The sequence below is a fragment of the Pholcus phalangioides genome, unplaced genomic scaffold (assembly GCF_987345545.1).
Source record: "Pholcus phalangioides strain wild (caught in Gottingen) unplaced genomic scaffold, Ppha-v1.0 ptg000008l_1, whole genome shotgun sequence".
In the NCBI taxonomy this organism is placed as follows: domain Eukaryota; kingdom Metazoa; phylum Arthropoda; class Arachnida; order Araneae; family Pholcidae; genus Pholcus; species Pholcus phalangioides.
Window position 1 is genome coordinate 29574285 of NW_028301601.1, and position 20789 is coordinate 29595073.

Genomic DNA, 20789 nt, shown 5'->3' on the forward strand with positions numbered 1-20789 from the left:
CCCATCTCAGTAAATGTAGCTATATGGCCAAAGTTGGTGAAGTAGGGGCTCCCTGGGAGAGCACGATGTTATACAGGGTGTCCTGTAAGTTCTAATGAGGCCTTCATCTCATCAACCTCTTGTCATCGAGTAATAAATCGAGTAATTTCTCTGTACTAGTTTTGAGAGTGAAAGTACAAAAAATGAAATCTAAATTTTTATGCATTCCCCGCATTCTGATTTCCAATTAGAAAGTTGTGACCCTGTCTCTCCTAAAGCCAATAATAGCAAAAAAAAAACAGGTGAGAAAGGACAGCATAAATAAGGGAAAGGAGCGGTGCCCGTTAGTTTTTTTTCTGTTCTTTCTCCTTACTTTTCTCTGATTTTTGAATTCAAATATCTTAGTGAACATTGTACTTAGAAACATGGAACTTTTTCTGTTAGTTTCAAAATATGCAGGGCAACAGCTTCCTAATTAGAAGTTATAGGAAAAGGAGGACCGTATAAAAATTCAGATTCTTTATTTTGTGACACACTGTATTTTCAGTCTCAAAACCGGTACGGAGAAAGTTTTTAACGCCTTTTTGATCATTTTTTAAATTGGAATCATACCGCTACGATGGACGGTTGATGAGAAAAAGGTCTCGTTAGCACTTACAGAATACCCTGTATATCTTGATCGCACTACTACTGGTTATAAATAGAAACTATTCATACGTGGTGAACATTAGAGGAATAATAATCTGGAGATTTTATCGCCTTGGGAGCAAGTCGGGTGATGAACTTTCGGGGATTTTTACAATCTTGCTATTGAATATATTTTAAGCTAGAAATAAACATCTTTGTCCACCAATTGGCTCTAAACTCTAGGTTTCGATCTTGACCCCTGGCATTGGAATCCTGATGTTGTAGTCACAGGTAAATGAATAGACATTGTAGACAGGGGTGTATGCAGGATTGACTTTTGGAGGGGAGGGAAACTTTGGGTTATGGGAAAAGAGGGGAAAAGGAATTTCTTATAGAGATTTTTGAGTTACTAACCTTCAAAAAAGCATTTTAAAAAATAGAAATTAATTAATATATCATATAAAGGTGTTTCCTTTAGATATTTTAAATTCTTTTACAAAAGTACTTATTTTTTTTATTGCCTTGGAAGGAGCGGGGGGGGGGCCTTCTGTGCCCCTAATTGCAACTCCTCTGATTGCAGATGAGATCAATATTCATTTTGATCAAATTATTTCTTATCAATCTGTAAATCTCGTCGTACCAATTCTATTATGTCTGCTCTCGTATAATCGCTATCACCGCGCATATACAGTCAGGCCTTTCAACGGGAAGCAGTTAAAAATCACTATATACACGCTTCCAACTTCTTGAAGATAAATTAAATTCCGTTCTTGTTTCTATTACAATAACACACACTGCACAAGCTTCTTATATCCTTTATGTACGGGTTTTTAGGAACAAATTCCAACAGTGTAATGTACCAGCGATATTCCTCAGGAACAGTGTCTTTGTTAATATTTGTCAAATAGGGTGGAAAATGTAATTGGAACAGGTCTCCCCCCACCCTCCTCCAACTACCTTTTTCCTGTTATGTGATACGCTATTTTTTTACACGTCAAAGAAAAAGAAAATAACAATAATGCGGCGGTGAAGAAAGAAACATAAATTTTCCCCCTTCATAATGTTACCAATAAAGGCGCCCTGATTATTTCAAAGAGGGAGAGAGCTCGAATGTATTTCCTCCATCTACTCTAAGCAGAGATATCTCGCCAGTGTACGGAAAGAGGTTAAAGATGTCAATAAAACAAGTCACTCAGCATGATTTCACATGTTCACGTCTGCTGCTTTAGAATGCTCTCCCTAATTGTTGTCACATTAGAGAAGAGGTTTTCAATTTTCTGATGCTTGCAGTATCCCCTTAGAAAAGAGAGGCACCTTTGAAATGAGTAGAAAATTTGCGTACTCTTAGAAATATGTAAGAGTTTTTGCTTATCTTTATAAATACTCATCAACTCATCAATTACGTATCAAGCTTGGAAGGAGATTATGTTTATTCAACAAGTTAATTATGGCTTGTCTCAATAGATGGCATCCGGGATGACGAGGATTAGGAGAAAAAATGACTCTTTTTTAGTAATTAAAATACTTTTGAGTATAATTTTCAAGTAACTTCGTGCCTTTTTCCAAAATCTGACCATCACAATAATTTAAACGATTTTTTACTGAAACAGTGCAGCACCTTATCAAAACTATTTTTACAGAAAAATGTCTAATTTCACTAGTGTTTATCCCTCTAAAAGTTTCGTTTATTTGAATCCGCAGGTTTTCAAGATATTGTGGTTTTTCGCTGAGCTTAAATTTTTTCCCACCACTTACCGTGGATTGGTTTTTGGTTTCAATGCTAATGAAACTAATCGAAAAAAGTTAAATTTTACGGAGAGTGAAAAATAGGTTCAGAATCGGAAAACGAAACTAAGAGTTGAGAGAGAAGAAAAAATCACTCATTTATTCAATATGTTTTCAGACGGATACATTGACATGTGACGTACATGCCATCTAGAATAGAATAGAACAACAATAGTGTAACTAAGTTTTCATGTTTACTTTCAATAGAAAAACAATGTTTTTTCCCCGTTTGGACTTATCAGACCTCGTTATCATTTCAGACTGATTTCCGTCGTGAGATTTCTAAAGTTTCTCTATAATCAAGACAACTCGTTAGGATGCATTATCTCAATTTTTCCGTTATAATACCTGGTATATAAAAACTTGTAAGTGCCATTCTCTTATTGTAAACAATGAGAGATTCTAGGAAATCGACAGAAAAAGAATAAACATGAAAACACATTAATTTTGTTTTAAACGTTGCTCTGTATACTTATGGCCTGTTTAAGCGAAATATAACACCAATTTGAACGTTTTACTTGCGATTCTGTTCCTTCCAGATCTTTCTATACGATTATTTAGTATTGTAAATGATGTTTCGGAATATTCGTCAGTTTGCGTCTAATATGATTTTGTTTCCTTAAAATTATACGATGGATATAGAATTTCCATCAAGTGTTTCACATGCCAAGCTTAGGGTGAAACTGGTTCGGTATTGTACGTTTTTTCTTTCGATTTCAAGCTGGGTACGCAGCCCTGGTCCGTTGTCACAACATACACACACATGAAGATGATTCTACAGCATTTTTACTTTCGAAGAGATGTCAACGTCGGAAATGGTTATTGCAGAGCCTAACCTGAGCATTTACGTAAGTTCCGTGCCCGTTTATGTTCGGTGTGCTCATTGTCTCATCTATCTTCTGAGTATTCGAAACTGGAAATAGCCGGATTGAATACAATTTAAATATGGGAAGGTTAACTGATAGTTTTTTTTAAAAAAGGGGGACTGGTTCCACATTTGCATCTCGAAGCCAGAGAAACAACTTCAGCCGACTATCACCTGCTAGGTGAGTGGACATGACCGCACGGTTGCAGGATTTGAGGCTGAATCTCTCCTCTAAGATCGGGAAGCCGTTGGATGCGACATCCACCGTTTTCTTTGAAATTTCGTCTGTGCGGCGGTCGTGTGGGCATCGTACAGGATTCTCGAAGTGAGGGGATTCCGGTTCGAACCCCCGGCGGAAAAGTGGTAGTCGGCTGAAGATGATTTTCTGCGGTTTCGAAACTTTGAGGCGAGAAATGCAAACAGTTCTTCCATTGAAAAAATTCTCTCCGCAGAAAGCAGGCAGACCTTCAACACGACACGACACTTACATAACATAAAAATTCAAGCATTTACCATCTTCACTTTTAAATATAGAAGACGGATCGCAGCAAGAACACAAAACAACTCTGGTATTATAAACACGTTAGGGCTACTCATATATACACACAACACGTTTCTGCAATTACGGATTCGTTAGAAATTCCTCAGAGGAGTGTGTACGAGATGCATGTACAGTTAAGTGAGTAGTAGCCGTTGGTGTCGAAGTCAAAGCCATTGGTGTATTGAATAAAATGTATATAGGTGCTGTCATCTGCATTTTAATTTACCAGCGAATGAATGCATTTTTGGAATTTTGCATGCTCGCTGTGTTTCCTTATATCATCACGTTTATTATTAGGCCCGCAAATGGATTTTTCTTTTGCATAGCAGTACACTCAAACTCACTTGCTCGTTAAGAGGGATGATGACACAGCAGTCCTTATCCCTGATTGGAGATTGCTGATGGACAAAGAATTTATGACTGTGATGACAAACAGTATAACAACAATGCTAGTCCTTGATAACTTGCGAGGGGTTAATGACTGATGATGAAAAAAGAGTACAGCATCAGCCCACATCCCTTTTAACTTTGCAAGGGGGGGTCGATGATTAATGATGACAAAGAATGTAACAGCAATCGTCCATCCTTGAAAATTTGCAAGGGTTCAATGACGAATGATGGGAAAAAAAGCATCCTCATCTTATAGCAGCAATCCTCATATTTGATAACTTGAAAGGAGTCGAAGACTGATGATGACAAAGATTATAACAGCAGTCCTCATCCCTGATAACTTGCAAAGGGTTGATCACCTATGATGACAAAACTTTACCAAGTAGTAGTCATCAAATCTTTCCAACTTGTCAGGGATGAGGACTGCTATTGTACTTTTTTGTCATAAACAGTCATCAACGCCCCCTTCGAAGTTATCAGAGATGAGAACTGCTTCACATTTCAGTGTTATAAGTACCGTTTCGTCCTTTCCCCGATTCATCCTTAGGTCAAAATAGTCCCGTTTCATCCGATCTCTTCTTTCCCTTCCCCCTTCCATGGATTACTGTCAATCAAGGTAAAACACCCAGTGGTTACTGAAAAGAAAGATGAGCGATTGAGAACCACTAACCTACACCATGAGTGGTGTGACCATATTACACAAGAATGTCCCGTATTTTTAGTGGTATTTTCCACTAAATATTATATTTTAAGTTTTTTTACATGAACTAAATAGCGATTTCCAATAAATTCTTCATTACTCTCTGATGTTGATCATTTACCTCCTAAATCGATCATTTATGAGCAAGAATTGGTGATTTTTTGCCGTCTTATGACTTAAGTTATTGGTGAACATTACCGATGTTCCGTATTCTACCATGTTTAAGTTCCCAATTTCCGTATTTTTATGAATGAAATATGTTGGGTGTACAATAAAATAAACATCAAGTCACAATGGAATAAATTCTATCGAAATATATCTATTAAAATGATTTTTTTTAAACTGCGATTTGTAGCAGATCTTTATTTCTCTGTCGTTCAGGAATTTCAGAAATGATTAGCAAATTGTATGGCCCGCAAGCAGAGATGGTTATTTAACTCTAACGGACCGAAAAATTACTGCATTGTTGTAATTGATATAGATACAGTAATATCCTTATGACTTAAAATATAAAATTAGAACCTTGTCGTTCTAAGGGTAAGCATATCTCAAAAAATACGGGAAATTGTTATCCTTATACGGGACATAATAGCATCCGAAACTGCAATTTACATCGAATTTGCTAATTATTGATGAAACTCCTAAATGACAGAGAAGTAAAGATCTGCAAAATCACAGTAAAAAATGCATTTTAATATGTGTATATTTCAATAGAGTTGTATTGTCATTGTGGTGACTTGGGTGTATATTCTATTGTACACCCAACATATTTCATTCAGAAAAATACGGGACATTGAGAGTTTAAATATGGTAGAATACGGAATATCGGCAATTTTCACCAAAAAACATGGTCATAAGTTTGCAAAATCACCAGTTCTTGCTCATAAATTGTCAATTTATTGGAAATCACAATTTAAATCGCATGGAAAAAAAACTTAGAACGTAACAAATAGTGTGTTTAGATAAATATTTATATTTATACACAATAATCATAATATAATTTACAAGTGATGAAAATTATCTTCATTCATAATTTCAGTAAAGATTATCACTTCAAATAGGCTTTATTGAAAAAAAAAACCCCAGAAAAGTGTATAAAAAGTGAGAACGACCAAAAACACAGGAATATCACCAAAAATACGGGATATTCTTGTGTAATATGGTCACGCCACTCATGGTGTAGGTTAGTGGTCCTCAATTGCTCATCTTTCTTTTCAGTAACCACTGGGTGTTTTATCTTGATTAACAGTAATCCATGGAATGAGGGGAAGAAGAGATCGGATGAAACAGGACTATTTTGACCTAAGGATGAATCGGAAAAGGACGAATCGGGACATCATCATCAGGGCCGAGGACTGCTGTCACAATCTTTATCATCATCTATAATCGACCCCTCACAAATTATAAGGAATGAGCACAGCTGTGTGTTATACTCTTCATCATCATCAGTCCTCATCCCTGATAACTTTCAAGGATTTCATGACTGGTGATGACAAAAAAAGTATAAAAGAGCAGGATGCAAATTTTTACCTTTTACCAACTGAAAACAGTCACTACAGACCCCCCCTTCCCCCTATTTGTAATATCGCCGTTAGAGAAGACTGGACAAAGACATTGTGTGCTCTCTTACCAAAATACATTGTTATGAGATTATATTTACCTCGCTAAAGAAAATCAATCCCATTTAGTATTCAACACTGATAATCCCAAAAATCAAGATCTAATACCCGTTTTTTTTTTTCTTCAAGGAAAACAAACTATGTCCTCCGTACAGAAAGAAATCGAACAAAAATACAAAGAGAATAGGTAAAGAAATTGTTTCTTTTCTTTACCTATCGCAAACACACGAAGCTAATAAAAGATCTCACATGGCGTATCAACTTGCGCGCGTTGTTTTTTTTTTTTTCAAATTTGGAGGGGAAAAGAATATAGAAATTTCCATGATATTTAGAAGATCGTCTTTACGAAGCTCGAGGCATTAGCTTGTCGACATTCTTTTTGTGTGGACGTTACACATTATTTATAACGTGACGGCGGGGATCGACGAGTGCTTTTTTTCCCTCCTATCTCTCACTGAAGCGAGGTTAAGTCAACGCAACTTGTTTGCTACTCAAGGACTAAAACTTCTCCCCATTTACTTACACTTTTTACGTCAACTCTTTTTTTTTTCCAAAATTATTATAATATCTATTCTCTTTCGGTAGAAGTTCAGTTTAAGATCTCGAGGCACATTCCGGTAATCTTAGACATCATTATCAAACAGACTGTTATTCCATTCCAACCTCCGGGATGCGGTTCCCGTGCTTAATCTTCTTGGTCATCGCTGCGACCGTGCAACTCTGCCCGGCGGATCGGACGTCCCGGCGGCAGCAGAGGCAACAACAGCAGCAGGATGACATTGATGATGGTGCTATCCTCGGTATATTCACGATGGAAGGTAATCCTTTCGAATCTGTTCCGGAAATGGAGAGGAGGTTCAAGAAATGGGTCAATTCTGGAGTTAAATTGGCTCTGCCTTACTTGATGCGTACTATAACTGATGTAGATCTGTCTCCGGAATGCACTAGGGGTTTGCTCAAACTTATGAGAGGCGTTATGGAGATCAGAGACTGGGCTGTTCGGAGTAAGTACCGTTTTTGTAATTTTGCTTAGAAAATATATAATTCTAATTAGCCTACTAAATTATCATCGCCTTTGTATTTCAATGAAGCATTAAACTGTCCTGAGCCTACTTTTAATTGGTGATTTCCCGGCTGAATTTAATTTTTGTATTTTGTTTTTTAAAATTTTTTATATTTAAAAAAATAAATTGTAGAACATATTGAGGATTCTTAAATTTACCTAAAAATCTGCGCTGTGAAATGCTGAAGATCTTCTAACAGAAAACTATAGAATAACCAAAACCCCCGTTGCCGTAAATTTTACGTAATTTGCTAAATCCCAATTGAAGTTGATTCCAGGGCCACCATACCCCATGGGTACTCTCATGCAATGTCCATTAGGACACGGATGCTTAAGGATCCCCGCACGGTGATCGTGGAATTGCAATTATAATCAGTTTTGACAGATTAGTGGGGCTCTCAGTGTGCCACTTTGCCAAGGAGCTTGATGATGCTATGAAATCTCTGACGATTGGATTTTCTTGCGCAAGTGTTTTTTTTATATTGCAATACTTCGGTTAATAGGGACTGGGCTGCACATTAGAAACTAGATAAAATTATTCTAACCCATTCAGTCCGGTAAAACAAAAAAATCAGCCCAGTTGAAGGTCCAAATCCAACATTATAATAGTGTAAATGGCAACGCTGTCTATGTTCGTTCTAATGGATTCCACCAAGCATAGCCGCCAGTAAATTTATTGTGACAACTTTGTTGATGCTAGTAGTTAATATCTATAATGTCAGATCTCTAGACATGACAAACGTGAAGAGTTCGTGACTCCGAAGATTCCAATTTAAAGGTGCTTTCACCAGAGAGAGAATATCTTACCCAAATCCATAATTGCCAAGTAATATGCCTATTGTGATATGACCACAGTTGGAGCGTTCAGCGGCAAAAAATCACGAATCAAGGGATTTCAGATTATTTTATATCATGGACAAATACTGTACTTCCCAAATTCACCACAATGGGATTATATGTCGATGAACCCTGGGAAAATGACATAAGTTAACTCTAATAGATAAGGTATTCAGCTCTCTGGAAATGGAACTGACGAGCTTCAAAATTTACTGAACGTTTTTGCCTAGTTAGTTTTCAATAGCAATTTATCATATGACCTCTTAGCTAAAGGAATCCAAAGAGTTCGACATCGGTGGTTGTGGTTATTTAAACGTGAGTTTCCCGCAACCATCCATTCGATATATTTTACATTTTGATTTATATGCTACGTTCTGATTCGATTCTATTTCGATAAAATAAAAACGTGACAGAGAGCCAATTTAAAACACATATCGCTAATTTTCCCCGGATATCACTGATTTCAGCCAAATATTTACGATAGCACGACTAAATTACATTACATAAACCTTCCTCCTCTAATGAGCATTCGATTTACGGACATCTCAAGTTAAAGAGTTTATTTCGAGTTGAAAGATTTGAATGTCTTGGCGAGACCTACTTCGACGATATTTGGAAAAAAATATATTTTAAGATTTGTTTTAATCACTCTTTTCTATATTTCTGATCACTAGTTAGAGAATTGAAACTGAATTGTAGCGATTTCAATTTGGATCAGTTTTTCTTAACCCGTGGCCACATTTGGAACATATTTTCATCTCATGGCCCCTGTCTAACAAAGGGTCCCCCCACCCTCACCTAGGAGTGTGACCAGTGCCTTCTTAAGGCATGGGCCCACCCAGGCACGGCCCGGGGGCCTCAAGAGAAGAGAGGGTCTCACAAAAAAGACATCTGGTGGAAATTTTCAAGAATTTGTCTAGTAGGGCCTCAGAAAAATCATTTGGCCCGGGGGCCCATGATGCTCTTAAGACGGCCCTGAGTGTGACCCATTTTAATTATTCATTTGATTTTTTCCATTAAATTTATACTGAAGTAAAAGTTTCTTAAATAAGATCGATCACGAGATCCCTGGAATAGAGTCCAGTGAGCTTCCTTCTTGGTCCTAGCTCTATTCAGGGCCATCTGAACAAATTGATTTTCTGGAATCTTCGTAATTTTTCACTCACATATCGACGGCCATGTTCAAAAAAGAGACAACTCGAAGACTTCAATTTTTGAGTTATGCACGTCTACATATTGCAAAACAGCAAATCCCAAATCTGTTCATACGGTCCCTTCTTTAATTAAATCTGAGTTGATTCCTATTCAGTTCCATACAAAAAAGTGGATCTTTAAACTGCAGATACATCTCAAAACAAATGGAATTTTGAATTGCTTTTTTGAATTGGGCTGTCGATAGGTACTTCTCGGAAATTTTAGTAGGAGATCTCATTATGTAGGCTCTCCATGAGGATATGATCGTGCATTAATATAGCCCTAGTTCAATCGGGAATGTGCGTGCACGTGTAGTGAAACCTGACGTGAAGTTTGTTTCTGTGTAATGCTTGTTATGTGTAGTATTGGGGTTCAGCTGGATTCCGAAAGTAGTCACAACTTTCTCCACTATATTTCGCTTTATCTTCTTCTATCACTATGGCTCCCTAAAATATCTGCCATGGCTGTATTATGTTATGAAAAATCAGGCGTTACCCCTAGATAGGTCCTTCAAACAATGACATCTAATCATCTTAGCATAATTCATTTTCCCCCCAATATAACCCAGATTGATACAACTCATTTTACATTAATCAATCAAGATAATTAATAAAAATCTACATAAATGAGAAACATTGTGGTAACGCATAGAATTATCAAATTCTGTGAAAATTAGCAATTAAAAACTGTGTATTTTTGACATTTTGGAAGCAGATGTGTGTGTGTGATTTACATTCAGATTCTATGAATAGGAGAGGAAAACGAAAATGAAAGTCATGGCTTAGAATGTGACCCGGTTTCTCGTGAAATCAGAGAGGTCAAGGGCGGAAATACCAAACGCCATAGCGGAAAGCCAGAAACGTCTCTTTCACTATTAATACCAGAGCTGGTTTCACCCTGACACACGCTTGGAGAGCAAATTGCATCGGAGGTCAGTTGAATCAACGAGTCTAATCAAAAGCACGGTGCCCAACGAATAAAAAAAGTTCGATATATTTTGGACCATTAGATTAATCGTCTAGCTACTTAGTTTCACAAGAAACAATCATTACTTCGACATTAGATGACTTTCTTTGCTGATGGGTGTGTTTGTTACACGATAATACAGATGATGAGGTGAATAAAGCATTATGAGAAATTAACATGTTGTTGATCTATTTCTGTAAGCGATTTAATAACCACTTTTCTCGTTATAATTAGTAATTTTTCTCGGTGATTTTCTCCGTTTAAAGACCTGGCAGTGCTTATTATAGTAATACATAATATGAATTTCCGTTGGGCTTGTTGACTTATAGATATTACGACTCTATGAGTTTGATAATTTGATAGGTGAAAGATATAACAATATAATCAAATTTTCTCGATTGCAAATCCAACCATTATCTAATTTGATTTTCAGTTTAAGGCCGTGTAGCCTCTTGTGACCCTGGATAGTCTAAACCAGCGGTTCTCAACCTTTTTTGACTCGCAGTAGTACGCCTTTTCAGTACATAATTTTTATATCGGAGCCCCGTTTGACTCGAGGAGCCCTTTTTGTACATAATTTTTATAGTGGAACTCCGCAGGCCTCTTTTTTTCATTTATCTGTCAAATTTACTTACTTATCTATTTTATTTTCCTTGAGCAGCCGCGGAGCCTCTGGGAAGTGCACACGGAGCCCCAAGGGTCCAAACTGGTCTTAAACTATCGTCTCCTTAACCCTTTATTTGCCCATGGCCTTCCTCTTTGGAATTAATTTTTTTCTTGTGACCCCTTTCTCCTTCAAATCCAGGAGCGAGACCCTTTCTACTTATTCATCTCGTCATTTTTGTCGTACTACAGCCATTTTCTGCACAGGCTGATTAGACCGGGTCCTACAGTTTATTGCCGATTGAAAACGACAGATTTTTTTTATATACTCACCGAGACGTTGGTGCGCTAATCCCTCGGTGTGGGAATCCCTGCGGTAGCAATATTTTTCTGCGGTCTTCTCGCCGTTTCTACTTATTAAATTGATTTATTTATTTCTGAGTGTTAATTTGTAGTTGGGAAAAATATTACAAAATGAAGGTGGATGTCCGGACCCGCAGGCTAGATACCCGTAGGTTTCCCTATCGGTTTTACGGGACATTCTACTGGATTCTAAAAGTAAAGTCAGACTTTTCCTTACGGTTTCACTCAACTGCTTCACATCTGGTGTTGTTTTTTTCCCACAGATCGGTATGGCCCCCAAATCACCTACCATGACTCCCCATTTATATAATTTTCATCCGTTGCCCCTCCCCCCTTCCGCCCGCTCTGGGAATGTTCCAGGGTCTCGCGGAGAGTCATGTAACTCTCGATTGGGAATCACTGGTCTGTGCGGCCACGCCTGAGAATCAAGTGAGATTGGAGTCATGGGGGAAAGGGGGGGCGGTGATTAAGAGGAGAGCACAGAGAGCTTTGAAAAAAAAAAATCTGCCAAATCCCGTTGTAACGAACTTTGAAGGGAGGTCGGTCGATTGTCCTCAAAATGTATGGCTTTGAATTTTCATTGCTTCAATGGCAATTTTCATTGCAATAGGTCGATTGTCCTCCATCTGATTTTCGTCATTGTGGGTGATGAGGGGAGAGGGGGGGGGTTGAAATTTCTCGGATATATTATTTGAGTAGCCAGTAATTATACGTAAAAGTTATGCGTCATCTGCTGTTGGTTTAAGAAACGAATTTCTGAATTGATGTATATTCAGACGCAATATCTCCTCTTTTTGGGAAAATTTACTTCGTGTGTTGTTATTTTGATAAAACATATCACAACTTAGCTGAATGGAGAGGAATTTGATAGAGTTAAATATCTGTTAAAATAATTTTAATAAATTTTGTTCTCGTGGACCTGGTTTATTGGAGTTATTGCATTAATGTCCCCTTTCTAAGTTTTAGTTTCGATACGCACGCGTTCCAATCAAAATTAGTTTCGGTTTCACTAGAGGCTTCTATTACCAATTATGAATGATATTTTTTTTATTTTACGTGTGTACATGAACGTTTTATTTTTTTTCTTCGAAAAACAATTTTTTTATAAATATAAACTGTAATTTATCATTTTAACAATATTCAAGAATGTTGACTCCACTCCACTTACAACCAATTCGGATATACTGAAATATCGGTTAATACGATTTTCTTTTCCAACTTCGTGAACCACAAGCAATGAAACGTACGAGATAGTTTTGTTTTCCAGCGTCATCTATCTTTGACTTATGAATCACACTTTCACATGTAATTTCGGTGATACTTTATCTTTTTATTTTTTACCTATCGTTTCTTTTATTCTAAAAATTTATTTCTCATAAATTTACAGAATATTTGGTTAATTCGATAAGTCACGCCCACTTATGAAATAATCGGATACAGTGAAATATCAGTTAATGCGATGTCTATTCTGCCTTCGTGCGCCTGAAATATTGAGAAACTTCATTGAAAAGGATTTTGAAGTTTTGTTTCATCGGGAAATTCATAATCTCAGGCTTGAACAAATATCATCAAACTCATGAAGTATGCGAATAAAAAAAAAAATACAGCAGAAAACCTGAGAAAAGTCAAATTTGATTGTGATTAATCAACGAAAGAAATGAATCGAATGTGTCTTGCTTGTACACAAGAGACGTCATTTTGAATACTAGCAACGCATGAGTCTGAAGTCGTATGGAAACGTATTAAGATAAACCGAGCTGCCCGCCTGCAACTGGCGAGAGATTAGATTCGTTATTCTCTTCCTAACCACAAGAAATGTGACTGCGAAAAAGATTCATCCCCAGATCTGTGAAGTGTATTGTGGCAATGACGCAAATGATGGTTCTTAAATGAGTGAGACTACTTAAGTAAAACGGAGAACAAGTGGATCGTGGTATCCAACGCACGCAGTAAGATCATCGTCGATTACTAGAAGACATGCCCGAGCAACATAGATATAATATAACTACGCTGCTTAGATGCAAATCTTATGTCTATGCCAAGCACAAGGTTCATGGCTCGAGCTTGTTTCCTCGTAATGTAACTTTAACATTGTCGCACATTTCGTACTTTACCATAACTCATATACATTGAGACCTATCTTATCTTTCGTTATGGGAGACAAAAGATCAGACACATCGTATATATTAGGACCACAGATCTGACAATAAATCTCTGTCGCAGCCATTTTTCACGAAGCGGATAACAGACTTTATCTTACAAGTGGCGTTTCAGCTCGATTTCCTCAAACGTATTCATCACTAAGTGAATCGCAGACTACCAACGTGGTTCAAAATGGTGTCCGTTTGATAAATAAATGCCGAAAGACTCTGCACATGCGCATATTTACGAAGGCGCGTGTTTTGAAATGATATGTTCCCCCTTGTCCCTACTCAAAACAATAACCTTTCGTGCAAAAACTTGATACGTATATTTTTAAAAATTTGTAAATACGATAAAAATGAAAAGAAAAATACTAAATAATGACATACTGTGCATACATGGGGACATCAAATTAATGCATTAAATTAATTAATACATGGGGGCTCTGCCTTTCTGTCATACAATCCTTGATCAATCAAATTTATTAATTTATTTAATATTAATTTATTTAATTTCAATTTATTAATTTATTTAATTTCAATTTATTAATTTATTTAATTTCAATTTATTTATTTATTTAATTTCAATTTATTTATTTATTTAATTTCAATTTATTTATTTATTTAATTTCAATTTATTTATTTATTTAATTTCAATTTATTTATTTATTTTATTTTATCAAATTTTTTCATGCACCTTTTCCGATATGATTTTATACATTTTTCTATGATTATTTATTATCCGTGCCCGTTGCACTTTGGCTTTAACTTGATTAATTTGATCCTTCATTTTACATAATGTTCAATTTTCTTTCACTATATGTAATCTTTGACGTATCAATAAATATTGTTTTTGCCGGAGATGAACTGGATCTCCCCCCCTCCAGGGGGGGGGGCGAAGAGCTTACGTCGCTTCTTGCGACAGAGCCTGGGTGTCTCGCGGTTTCTCCAGTTTCTCCAGATGAAAAACGTATGCACAGCTAGTGACTTCTGGTGCGAGAGTTCATGACCTTTATGTTCGATTAAAGAGTTGATGGATAGGTTAGACCTCAGACAATTTTGCAGCAGTGTCAAGTCGTTGATCAGTCTACACCATTCTACAGAACGTTACCCCAAGAGTTACATTCATTCAGGATAAGAGAGGTACTGGAGAATAGGCACACACAGACACTTTGTGTAACGCTTTTAGGTTTTTTTCAATTAATTCGATGTCGCCAATCAAATAAGGGTTCCACACTAACGATGGGTTCTCGAGAATCGGTAGGCACACATGAGTTGGCAGCACACATCAGAGTCTGTTTACATTTCACAACACATAAATTTTAAATGTAGATACTCTAAGTTCTCTTGAATCATGATGCGAGGTCAGTTGAACTGTGAAACAATACTTGGAGTGTTTACTTGTATGGTCATTAAATATTGTATGGTTATTTAATAAGAGTCACAAACAAATCATTTTTACTGAATAAAATCCAATTTAAATTTGATGCCCCCATGTATGCACAGTATGTCATTATTTAGTATTTTTCTTTCCATTTTTATCGTATTTACAAAGTTTTGAAAATATACGTATCAAGTATTTGCACGAAAGGTTATTGTTTTGAGTAGGGACAAGGGAGAATATATCATTTCAAAACACGCGCGTTCGTAAATTTGCGCAAGTGCAGAGTCTTTAGGTATTTATTTATCAAACGGACACCATTTTGAACCACGTTGTAAGTCTGCGATTCACGTAGTGATGGATACGTTCAAGGAAATCTAGCTGAGACGCCACTTGTAAGATAAAGTCTGTTATCCGCTTCGTGAAAAATGGCCCCGGCAGAGATTTATTGTCAGATCTGTGGTCTATGGTCCTAATGTATACGATGTGTCTGAGCTGTTGTCTGCCATAAGGAAAAATAAGATATATCCGAATGTATATGAGTTATGGTAAAGCATGAAATGTGTGACAATGTTAAAGTACATGAGAAACGCAATAGAAAGCTAGGAAAACACACAATAGTTGCATTAATTAATATTCAAAACATATCAACTGAATAAATTTGGCACCCATTCTGTGCATTGCAACCCGAAAATAACTCATTGGGATCATGACAGCTTGGAAATTCATTCTCGTGAACAGAAATATTCTAGATATTACTCAGATTTCGAAATCATATTGTGTTGGCGTGGTCATTATATTGTGCTCCTAGCCCAAAGAACTAATACGCGTTAGAAATGAGGGCACATAAATTCATTGTATCTTCGTGAAAAATTTCTGTCTACTCTAATTTTTCTGGAATATTCTAAAACAACAGATCCTTATCTTTTAAGAGAAAGGGAAAAACATATTTTTTACCTTGAATGGCAAAATTCATCTCGTCTCTCTGATGACAGTTTGTTTCCTCTCGATGTTACTTCAACGAGATCATCTCCGAAGGTCATCTGATTACGTTGTCGTTGCAACTCTTTTTCTATTACGTTTCCTGGTGATCTTCTTGGGTATGTCTCAGAAGGAAATGGTTGGTGATTATTAAAGGAAATTTCTTTTGGAATTCATAGCACATTGTAATCTTTACGGTTTTACGAAAAGGAATATTTTTTCTTTCAATAGGAAAATTAAAATCACATTAATAATCAATTTTTGACATTCCAGGAAAAAAATGCATCTATACTTTTATCATGGAATGTATTTTATATGCATAGGAAGGTTCTATATAACTTTCACGTTGAAATTATTGAAATGAGGTATAAGAAACCATCGAATCAGTCCAAATCCATGTAAGAAAGCAGAATGGAAAACGTAACACGAAGGTACCAGTTGGCATTGTTCGGCGATGCAACAGATCATCAATAGAAGGCAAAGGGTAAAGAAAATGATGGGTAAACCGTTGGTCACAAGCGATGTTGTGGGGGGAGGGATGATGTTGAAAATCAGGGTGGCGTTGTTTGCCAGTGCCCCAGTCAAACAAAAAGATCATACAAAAGATGATAAAGAAAGTGATCCAGTCTTTCCCAACTTCAAGGCTCGAATGCGAGCCGATCTCCCCGTTAAAAAGTCTCGCCACAGAGAGAGAGAGAGAGATAGAGAGCAACAGGCCTACAACTATACAATTTTTCAATCATTATATTTCACTCATATTTCGAAAAATAGGTAGCGGATGGCAGCACTATAACAAGCATTACACAGAAGCAAGCTTCACGTTGGGTTCACAACACGGACACGCACATTCCACCATTGTACCAATTCGTTAGAAGTTCCGCAGAGGAATATGAAAGGTGAATCTGTGGTTTAGTAGTTATATCCAGTCGAGCAATATGTATCGGAAAAGACACAAAGCAATGTTGGTTTCGAACGATAGGGGGCAATTTGAGAAGAAAATGATTGTCCATGGCCCCCTTTCAACCATTTCTCATTCCTATGGCTCCCTCTTGCGAACATGAATAATTTTCTACCCCCCCCCCGCGTTTTTCCATTAGAAGATAGTTATTCAAAAATTGTCTGAAGTATATAAATATGTTTGAATCTAATTTGATTAATTTTTAATTTATGAAAATAACGAAAGAGCAAAATAAACGTAACAGGAATACAGTAAAAAAAATAGAATAAACTATTTTCATTCGATGTAAATTCTGCGATTGAAGACGGTACAATGTCATCAAGTTACTGTACGGGATGAAATTTGTATTATTTCAAATTAGTTTATTTTTATGTAAATTATTATGGTTTCGTTGAGAAAATGTCAGTTGTAGCTTCCAAAATACGCATTCTTGTAGTGATAAAAATCGCCAAATGTGATAGCAAGCAGTTTTATTAATTTTATTCTCTTCATGCGGATAAAAGTAGTATATAATGAGGGAGTAGCCACACAGAAATGAATCACAATTGAAGTGTCAACCATTCACTTCGTTTTCAATAATGTATCAAGGATATAGTAGGTCCATGTTGTAGCCGTACTATGAACTTAAAAAAATGAACTAAAATACGTGTGAAAAATTTTTAAATATTTGTCTGAAACATTCATTCCAGAGAAATCATGTACGCAGTCAGGGCCGGATTAACCATTAAGCAAAATAAGCACGTGATTAGGGCATCAGTACAAAAGGGGGCACCACAAAAAGATATCATATGGTATTTTTTTAATGCAAGATTTTTTTTTCAACATCGATCATCCGGTAGAAGATCCTGAAATTGAAAGAGCACTTGATTGTATAATTGAAGATCATTATCACAAGAATGACACGAAAGATGAGAAACTAATAATATTGCAAACTAGACCGCATTATTTTGCTGAGTTCTTTGATTAGCTTTTCACAATTTTCATAAAGTACGCCCAGGGCTGTCTTAACATTATCATACGCCCGCATACAAAGCGACTTTTCTGAAAGAGGCACTACTACCTTGCTGAAAATTCCTATCTACCTATTTACATATTTACTCTTAAAAATCGGAACCAGATCTAATTGTCACTTGGTTGCCAGAAGTGACCAGATGGGCCCAATGCAGCAAACCAAGTTGTACAGAAAAAGGACATGATTTTTGTTTGTCATTAGTGGATCAAGTGTGTAGGTTGATCTATAGAAGTAAAAGAAATGCTACCAGAGGTGTAAATTACAAACTTGACAATGTATCTAAAAAGAAAAAATAACCAATATATATATAACGGTGAATCGTCAGAAATAAGGTACCTATTGGCAGGGCCGCAACTGGATACTTGGTTAGCCGGGGCAACTACTTATTTAGGCAACCATCCCCCCCCCCTCGTAATGCTGAAGGATAGGTTGAATGGCTGAATTTGCGCCCCCTTGTGTAATGCGCCTGGGGCACCAGATTCGCCTGCTCCCCCCCACTAGTTGCGGCCCCGCCTATTGGTAATATTATGGCCATTATAAGATTCAATGGTTTCTCCTTGGAGTGTTGGTACAGCCTTTATCGATCAACCGTTCGTCCTAGTGGTATGGTTATAATTTTAAAAATTCTCAAAATATGACCAAAAATCACCCTGTACGAGTTTTGAGGATCAAAATACAGTGGTCGGCTGAAGTTGGTTTTCTGTGGTTCCCAACTTCAAGGCGCAAATGCGAGCCGATCTCCCCGTTAAAAAGTCTCGCCACAGAGAGCAACAGTCCTACAATGAAAAATCATTCAATCATAACACTTCACCCATAGTTGGAAAAACTGGTGGCAGATGGCAGCACTACACATAACAAGCATTACAGAGAAACAAAAAACTTCACGTCAGGTTTCACTACGCGTACACGCACATTCCCGCATGTACCGATCCGTTGGGGGTTCCACGGGATGGGGGGGTGTGTGTTTGGGCGGGGTGCATGTGTGGTGTAGCAGTAGTAGGTAGGGCCTCCAAAAAATGGCTCGGGGATCCATGATGTTCTTAAGTCAGCCACCTGGTTGGGCAATTTGCCTGTTGTGGCGTTGTATTTGTACACAAAGTAAAAAAATTTAAATTTTTGTACGATCCCCCCCCCCCTTTCTAATTTCCAATGAGACAGTTGTTGCTCTTTCTCTTCTGAACCCAACAAAGACATTAGATGTTTGTAACTGCATTATTCCCTGAGATATTTAAATTCAAAATCGGAGACAGGTCCGGGTTCGGAAGAATTTCGCGGCCCAATGCAACAAAAATATTTGCGGCTCCCTCTAAAAACATTTTATGTAGTTGTTCCCGACTTAAAAACTTTTCGAGTTGCGAACATAAATCTTGGAGGGGAATTTTTTTTCAGAGAGAACACATTTTATTACACTAATTTTTTTCATTATTTCAGGAACTCGTTGATAGTCTGGATCGCAATCAAACACGATCCATTGAGAGAGAATGACATTTAAATTAATTTTACAAAATTTATAAGTTATTAATAATAATTATCATGGTCCACCTGCTGACACTTCATCGTGGCTCGAATCATATTCAACAGTCATAAAATTTTGTCATACTTTTAAAGCGCTTCATCATCTCCTTATCAAATATACGTTGCAATTCGATACCAGATCATTTTTCGAATCTTTTATTGCTATTTTTGTGCAATTAATGTAAATTAATAGAAGTAAAGGAATCGAGCACTGGAATTCCATGACCCCCACAAGAGTAGGGCTGACAGGCAGGATCGTCATAACAGCATCATAGGTCCCCCGAGCCAAGGGATTTTTTGGAGGCCCTACCTGAAAAATTCTCGAAAAATTCAACTACGTCTCGTTTTTCTGAGGCACCTCTTCTCTTGATGACCTTCGGGCACGGTCCGGAGTGGGGGAAGCATGCGTTAAGACGGCACTACCTAAGGCTCGCACCAGGCGTCCTCCTTTTTCAGTTTTGAATCTGGTAACCCTATCTGAAGACCACATAATCCGTGTTTTCACTTATTTGTTTGATCATCCATATTGTCCGAATGTTTTTTATGGAAAGAAATAATTGAAATAATTATTTTTTCTACATAAAATCGGTTCTTGCAAATCTACGAATTTTGTTACCGAAATTTTCGTCTCATAAAAAAATTTCATGCCAAAAAATGACAAAGAGCTCTCTATCTCTCTTTCAACATCTCATGAGTTGCCTGAAATTTCGAGATTAAATGGCAGCACCAACAGTATATAAATCAAGCCTCTGGAGAGAGTAGGACGTCAGCGGTCTCCGCCTTGGCAGTGCTGAGAACTGTGTCCCCCCAATATCTTTCGTCGGAACATCACGTGACGCGGTGAAAACAAAAAAACGACCCCCCTCCCCGTTATTTTCTTATGGCATAAATAGGAGATTAAAACAACAGGTGAAAAAATAATTTCAGCATGGACGAGATAATTCCAAAATTAGTGAAAGTTATAATTTCAGCATTAAAAAAAGATAATTTCAGCATTAAAAAAAGATCATTTCAGCATTAATGGAAGAAAATATTCTAGAAATAATGTAAGAGATAATAATTACAGCAATGATAAAAGTTATAATTCCAAAATTAGTGAAAGAATTAATGAAAGAGATAATAATAAAATTAATGAAAGATAATTCCGGAATCAACGACAGAAATAATTTCAGCATTAATAAAAGAAATAATTTCAGCATTAATAAAAGAAATAATTTCAACATTAATGAAAGAAACAAATCCACAATTAATGAAAGCAATTATTCCAGA

At 36.8% G+C, this 20789-nt stretch overlaps 1 protein-coding gene across 1 annotated transcript in view; it reads left to right on the forward strand.

Annotated features, from left to right (window-relative positions):
• Positions 1-6859: 6859 nt before the first annotated feature.
• LOC149084174 (nose resistant to fluoxetine protein 6-like) overlaps positions 6860-20789 on the forward strand; it is a 37967-nt gene continuing 24037 nt past the window's right edge. The window contains exon 1 of the mRNA XM_089234520.1: positions 6860-7510. Coding sequence (XP_089090646.1) covers positions 7177-7510 — 334 coding nt within the window. The 5' untranslated portion in view covers positions 6860-7176. The remainder of the gene's footprint in view (positions 7511-20789) is intronic.